This window comes from Pteronotus mesoamericanus, unplaced genomic scaffold, assembly GCF_021234165.1.
Source record: "Pteronotus mesoamericanus isolate MK-2021 breed Mesoamerican mustached bat unplaced genomic scaffold, CSHL_Meso_final scaffold_125, whole genome shotgun sequence".
Lineage (NCBI taxonomy): Eukaryota > Metazoa > Chordata > Mammalia > Chiroptera > Mormoopidae > Pteronotus > Pteronotus mesoamericanus.
The window spans coordinates 11,254,859-11,262,745 of record NW_026555304.1 but is presented as its reverse complement, the minus strand read 5'-3'; the positions used below and the strand labels follow the sequence as shown (position 1 = coordinate 11,262,745).

Genomic DNA, 7,887 nt, shown 5'->3' with positions numbered 1-7,887 from the left:
CAGATTGTGGGCCAGCTCTGATTGAAGGTAGTAGATACCTGAAAATCAGTGTTAAGAAGGACTTTTGAATTGTGTCCGGGCTTAGTGGTTGAAGTTCCAGGATACAGTAGCAATGTGCAGTACACCATAGGTATAGGAGGAGAAACTGACAACACAAATGCAACATATGTATCATCCACAAAGTTGATAGGCTTTAATCTTGTTCCTGTGGTATTCATTTTATACACTCCTATTTAATTAATATCACAGGATTATATACCTTTGATGGAAGGCTATGGAAAAGTTAAGTCAATGTGGCCCAACTAGGGTGTTGGATTTAATGTTTCAGTGAGGATGGGATAGGGAAACAGAGAAGGAGATGAGAGGATTAAATAAAGTAAAGAGAAGAAGGTACCAGAACAAAAGCTGACAGAATTGAGTTGGAGGAAAGAGTAAGAAAGATAAAAATGTGTGCAAAGATTTCTTGTGGATTCCCAAGTACCCAATTAAAAACAGGCTGAAGCTTGAGCGCTGAGTTGAAGGGTATAGACTGCGAGGCGGTAAGGGTGTGCAATGCATTTTTCAGGGACAAGCCTCATTACTGGCTCAGAATCTCTTAGGCATGGCTTTTCTTAGGCAAGTTGTACCAGAAGCCTGGGTCACATCTGGAATTCAAGAACTTTCTGTGTTTTGAATATGGCCTAGAGTACACATATGGTCCACAGGCAGCATATTTGCCACCCACAATTTTGGGTGACAGTTATAGAAGCCAACGAAAGAACCAACCTGCTGAGTCAAAAGAAAGTCTAACACTTTAAAAAAATTTTATCTAAGTAGACATTCATACATGTTGCCATATTAAACAGGAGAGTCATCCCATTAATAATAAACTCTTTAGACATGAAAGGCATTTACAACACAAATTGTTACAAATAGAGGGTAAAGCAGGTGGGAATGTGAAGTCATGAGTTCTAAATTCTGTTGCAAGCTCAAGCTCAGACCCAAAAAGAAAAAATAAGGTATTCACTCTCAATTCAGTTTGGTTTAACAATATTTCTCTAGTGCCTACTAGGCACTTAGATAAATGGTATATGTATAAAACCAAGCATCTGTTTTGAAAGTGCTTAAAATCTAATGAAGGGGGGTAAGGTAAATACAGAAATTGATAAATACAAGACATGGTATTAAAGATGTTATGAAGGAGACACAAGCAAACCATTGACCAGGGTTACAAACCAAACCACTAAGATAATAACTTCTCTGAAATCACTAAGAGTACTACTCTTAGCATGTCCAGTTCCCAACACAAAGTAGGCATTTAGTAAATTTTTCTTAAGTGAACTAAATGACCATATCTCTTTTTAGGCCTAAACAGTTTGATAATAGCCTAATTTATTCATTCTTAATTTGCATAATTAGACCCAGTACCTACTTCTGTGTCACAACATCATACAGAAATTACTGCATTCAGAACTGAAATGCTTTATATAGTCCTGGACTCCTTGGGTGGAAGATGAGCAATTTAGGTACAATATATGAAATAAAAAATAAAGAAGGTTTAAATAGAAGAGGATATTGAGAGAGCCATAAATAGAAACATAGTTAAGGAGAAGTTAAAATTTGTATGCAGGATCAATAGAGCTGAAGGAAATGATTATTTACTGTTAAACTGTGATACTTGCAAGTGTTTCTACCAGAGAAGCCTGAAACAATTCTTAAGAGCAGACTGTTAGAAGTTCAGCAAACTGTGTATGAATCAGTCATCCAAGTTTCTCTTAGCATCCAGTTCATATCACATATCATATTTGGCACACTGACCCATTTTTGCAGCAGGCCAAGACGGAATGTTTCAGATAGTTGGAATCTTTTCATTTTGCACATTGGAGGGCAATTCCTGCAGATTAGGCTTCATGTGCTTGGCAACATAGAGCCCACGTTGCAAAGGAGAAGGAGCTGCTTGGAATTTCTTGGCAGTGGCAAAAATTTCTTTTAAAGAAGTGACTTCAAGGCAGTGATCTCAAAAGTTATGAGGTTCTAAATATGTTTTAGCAACTTTTTTTTTAAGGAAAAGCCCAAGACATTAATTTATTTCTGTTCTACTAAAAAAAAAAAACCTGTAAATATATTATGGTTCTTAATCTTACTGTGCAAAATTAATTTCACTAAATACATAAGCAAAGAAGAGTCCAGGGCTAGTGAAACTGACACTGCAAGTAGAATAAATGGAGAGAAATCAGGCCTTTTGAAAGAATATATATGACAGAATGTTGCAATATAGGATTTTCTGCTTTTCTGTATAAAGCATCTATTTAATGAATTACTCCTTGACAAATAAAACCTAAGTATCAATAACTAACATAATAATGTCACATCTTACCATCTAATTTGCTAGATAATAATAAGGCATTCCTTTAGCCACTGACCAAGTGTCCACACTGAAGGAAATTATCTAGTTTATCTGGATTTTTTTTCCTGTCTCAGTTTGTGTGCCCCTAGGAGTAAATCCAGAAAGAGACTTCCTTAGGAGGCACAGGGCGCCATGTGCTGCACTGGCTGGAAGCGCTGTCTGTTCACGTCTCCTCTTAGTCCAGTGATGTCACATTGAGAGCTTGAAATAGTATTTATACCATGGAAATCAGCAAGTGCTACACATCACTGCGGGGTCTTTTGTTTGCTTGTTTGTTTTCTTTATGTTTTGAGCACCAATTTACCAGCACATGTTGTTATAAGAAATACAGAGCAGAGTAAAGCAGCAAGGGAAGAGGTGGCATCCAGTTAAGGACAGATGATTAAGCCCACTGCCCTGGAATTAAGCTGGAGTTTAATTCTGTGTAGAAACTGTGGGAAATGGTATAGGACTCACTGCAAAGGTTTAACAATGCAAAGGTATTACATTGCTGAAGGTAGGGGGAGCTGGGGTATTTATATTCCAACTGCAACTGGTCATAGGAAATGCTGTGGGAGCAGGGTGGCTGCTTCCCCTTAGCACTTCTGCCTGCAGTGAGTGGGGAACCATGGCCTTGCTTGTCCTCAGCAGAGGGAGGAAGGCCCCTGGTAGTTGGAAAGGGGCAGGCCAGCACTGAAGTGATACGGAGCCAGTGGGTCACCAATGGTATGTGCTATAATATCTTTTCCTACAAAATAAAAATAAAAGTATCTACCAGCTCATCTCACATTAACCTAAGGGAACTATTTTAATACTATACTCATATATTCTATTATAGAAAGTACTTGACATTCCTAAGAGAAAGACAAGATGTTCATTCATTGCATTATTGTTGTTATCTTAAAAATGAATATGAATAAAAATAACCCACCAATCTAGAAAACAAAAGGAGAGGTCAAGGCTAGTGGGTGGGATTGGGGAGGGGGAGAAGTGTTGAGCTGTGCCTTGGAGAGCCCTCCTTTCACCAGGCCCCCGGCCGTCCTTACAATGGCGGGACACCTGGCTTCCGACTTTGCCTTTTCGCCCCCACCGGGTGGTGGAGGCGATGGGCCAGGAGGGCCGGAGCCAGGCTGGGTTGACCCTCGGACCTGGCTGAGTTTCCAGGGTCCTCCTGGTGGGTTGGGCTTGGGGCCGGGGCTTGGCCCTGGGGTGGAGATGTGGGGGGGTCCTCGTGCCCACCACCGTATGAGTTCTGTGGGGAGATGGCCTACTGTGGATCTCAGGCTGGAGTGGGGCTCGCGCCCCAAGGTGGCTTGGAGAACCCCCAGCCTGAGGTCGAGGCGGGAGCCGGGGTGGAGAGCAACTCCGAGGGGACTTCCCCTGAGCCCTGCACTGCGCGGCCTGGAGTCGTGAAGCTGGACAAAGAGAAGCTGGAGCCAACCCCCGAGGAGGAGGCTGGTGAGCACGCGAGAGCTCTGCAGAAAGACCTCGAACAGTTTGCCAAGCTCCTGAAACAGAAGAGGATCACCCTGGGGTATACGCAGGCCGATGTGGGGCTCACTCTGGGCGTTCTCTTTGGAAAGGTGTTCACCCAAACAACCATCTGCCGCTTTGAGGCTCTGCAGCTCAGTTTGAAGAAGATGTGTAAACTGCGGCCCCTGCTGCAGAAGTGAGCAGAGGAAGCTGACAACAATGAGAATCTGCAGGAGATATGCAAAACAGAGAGCCTTGTGCAGGCCCGGAAGAGAAAGAGAACAAGTATCGAGAACCGAGTGAGGGGCAACCTGGAGAACATGTTCCTGCAATGCCCAAAGCCCACCTTGCAGCAGATCAGCCATATAGCCCAGCAGCCTGGGCTGGAGAAAGATGTGGTCCGAGTGTGGTTCTGCAATCGTCGCCAGAAGGGCAAACGATCAAGCAGTGACTATTCTCAACGAGAGGATTTTGAGGCTTCTGGGCCTCCTTTCTCAGGGGGACAGGTATCCTTTTCTCTGACACCAGGGCCCCATTTTGGTACCCCAGGCTATGTGGGACCTCAATTCACTACGCTGTACTCCTCAGTCCCTTTCCCTGAGGGTGAAACCTTTCCCTCTGTGTCTGTCACCACTCTGGGCTTTCCCATGCATTCAAACTGAGGTGCCTGCCTTCCCAGGACAGGAGAGAGCGAGGGAAAGAACCCTGAGAATTGTTCCAGGGCTTTGGGATTAAGTTCTTTCTTTACTATGGAATTGGGAACACAGAGGGTGTAGGGGCTGGTTGGAGGGAAGGTGAAGTTCAATGATGCTCTTGATTTTAATCCCCACATCACTTATCACTTTGATCTTAAAGAAGCCTGGGACATAGTAAAAAAAAAAAAAAAAAAGAGGAATAAAAGAAAAAAATCCTTAGAAAATCTACTTTATTTTTTTCATAAATAAAATGTCACCATTGGTGACCAGAAATCTGTGAAGCTGAAGATGTAGGCACATGGTATACAATTTCGGGCATTGGCAAAGATCTCTACTTAAAATTACCTTCTCACTGGACTATTCTGATCCCTAACATTTCCCTCATTGATTCCCTCACTGGGTTTGGAGCATGAAAGACTCTGATGATGATTATGTCATTTTAAAATAATACATGAACCCACAAGCTTCACTGATATCCTTGACTGATCATTTGTCAAAATGCTGAATGTTAAGGAAATGGACAGTAAAGGGTGGTTTTACGGTAGAAGTTTGGGAAAAGTTCAGAGCCTGGTCTCCTTAATGAGGACAAGGCAAGTGCAGAATGGAAAAGTCAGAAAACAAATGGCAGTCCATTCCTAGATTTGCCCAGAGCTGTCCTGTCTCCATTTGCCCCTCCCATTAACTGCATAGCACTGCCAGGGGCTGGCCTTAGTATATTAAAGTAGTTGGGTGGCAACTGACCCTGAAATGCTCGCTTTCTCTCTTCCTAATGCCTGAAATTTTATTGTTATTTCCTGGGCTTAAAATAGAAATCCTCTTGGAAACTATGAGTAGCTGAGCCTTAACAATGAGTTAACAGTTTGTGAGTGAGGGGAGAAGGCAGGGGAGAGAAGACTGTGAGACCAGATATAGCATAGGGCACAGGATCCCTGGGAGAGTTGTGTGGGTTAAGAGAGAGGATGAAAGAAAGACCACTAGGAAAAGAAGAAACAGATCATGAACTAGGGTGGGCATGTGTCCCAGAACAACCCAAGCCAATTTGACAATGTACCACTTTTAGGATTCATTTAGTCTAGGACAACAGCTGCTGAGACACAAGTTTTATGTGGGTAAGGATTAGTGATTTACCTACAACTTCACTATCAGGTTATAATAAAAATAAGTCTCACCAAATTCTGCTACCTTACAAACATTTATCAAACACACATTCCCAGGCAAGCAGGCCCCAAACACTTCTGACCACCTGTTCCTTAAATTCCACAAAATCCCAGATTCTTACCCTCTTAGGTGCTTGGACCACTACATTACATGAAAGGCTCACTTGAGAAAAATGTGACAATATTTGAAGGAGGATTCTGTTAACCTGATTAGTTCACTCATTAGAACCCTTAACCAATGACTGGACACAGGACTGTTCAGGAATCAAGTGTGGGCACTATGGCAAAGGGCACACACAGGCTATAGACTTATTTGTACTTACACCCTTGCATTCAAGGGGGGATGTTAAAAAAAGAAAAAATATTTTAGCTAATCCATGCATTTTCACCACCTTTAAATTCAACATTTAGAGCTTATTTATAGCATTAATCATGACAGTCAATAGTTCACACTGCTTTTACCTACGAAATCCCATTTTTGACATTCACTATGCTATTTATAAAAGCCTCAAGTGTGGCCTTTCTGGTACAATGCAAGTTTGCCATCTTAGATTGTGGATTCTTGATTAGAACAACTCATAGCATCCAGGTCTGCACATGTATTTTGTGGTCAATTGTGGACATTGTAATTGTCCACATTTCGAAGGGACAGGGATGTGAGGGTGCATCAAAGACATAATCCATATACTTTATAATTCTGAGTAAAACTAAGCCACCAACTAGCATTTCCTAGCGGAATATTTTTCTGTTATTTTTATTAAACGTATCCTATCAATTCCAATTTTTCAGGCTTTAGATTTCCTTGAAAAATAAAACTTGGCTCTTCTCCAACAAAGAAAGATGTTTACTCTTTTCTTATCACCTCTGGATACATGTACTTTCCCTACCTCACTTCTCCAGTATGCCTAAAATATTAAAAATTGAAATGATAACAGACTTTAAAGAATATATGTTTAATTGGAGTTATTGGGGTGACATTAATTAATAAAATTATATAGGTTTCAAGTGTATAATTCTACAATACATCATCTGTATATTGTGTGTTCACCACGCCAAGTCAAGTCTCCTTCCATCACCATTTATCTCCCCTTTACCTCATCTACCTCTCCTCACCCTTCTTTCCCTCTGGAAATCTGTTGTATGTGTCTGAGTTTAGTTTTGCTATGTTTTGCTTAATCCCTTCACCTTTTTCACTCAGCCCCCAAGCCCCTCCCCTCTGATAATTGTCAGTCTGCCCTCTGTATCTATGAGTCTGTTTCTATTTTGTTTGTGAGTTTATTTTGTTAATTAGATTCCACATACAAGTGAAATCATATGGCACTTGTCTTTCTCTGACTGATTTATTTCACTTAGCATAGTATTCTCCAGGTCCATCCATGCCGTCTCAAAAGGTAAGATTTCTTTGCTTTTTTTTACGGCCACATAGCATTCTGTTGTGTAAATGTTCCACAGCTTTTTATCCACTCATTTACTGATGGCCATTTTGGCTGCTTCCAAATCTTGGCTATTGTAAATAATGCTGCAATGAACATAGGAGTACATACATTCTTTTGAATTAGTGTTTTGGATTTCTTCAAATATATTCCCAGAAGTGGAATAAATGGATCACAAAGCAGTTCCATTTTTAATTTTTAAGGTAACTCCATATTGTTTTTCACAGTGGCTGTACCAAGCTGCATTCCCACCAACAGTGCATGAGGGATTCCTTTACTCCACATGTTCGCCAACACTTGTTTGTTGATTTATTAATGATGGATATTCTTTTTTAAAGTATATTTTGTTGATTATGCTATTACAGTTGTCTCACTTTTTTCTCCCCTTTATTCCCCTCCACCCTGCACCCCTCTCCCACCACCATCTCCCCCACTGCTCCCATTAGTTCATGTCCACGGGTCATACATATAAATTCTTTGACTTCTCCATTTCCTATATTATTCTTAACCTCCCCCTGTCTATTTTGTACCTACCAATTATGCTTCTTATTCCCTGTGTCTTTTCCTCCTCTCTCCCCTATTCTCCCTTCCTGTTGTTAAGCCTCCATATGATCTTTATTTCTGTGATTCTGTTCCTGTTCTAGTTGTTTGCTTAGTATGTTTTTGTTTTGTTTTGTTTTATAGGTTCATTTGTTGATAGTTGTGAGTTTGCTGTCATTTTATTGTCCATAGTTTTGATCTTTTTCTTAGATAAGTCCCTTTAA

The 7,887-nt window shown here is 41.1% G+C and overlaps 1 protein-coding gene across 1 annotated transcript; it reads left to right on the top strand.

Moving 5' to 3' along the window:
• The first annotated feature begins 3,412 nt into the window (after positions 1 to 3,412).
• LOC129082304 (POU domain, class 5, transcription factor 1-like) lies at positions 3,413 to 4,500 on the top strand. The gene is given in 2 exon segments (XM_054587962.1): positions 3,413 to 3,593; positions 3,596 to 4,500. Coding segments are annotated over 2 exon segments (1,086 nt in total).
• The last annotated feature ends 3,387 nt before the right edge of the window (positions 4,501 to 7,887 follow it).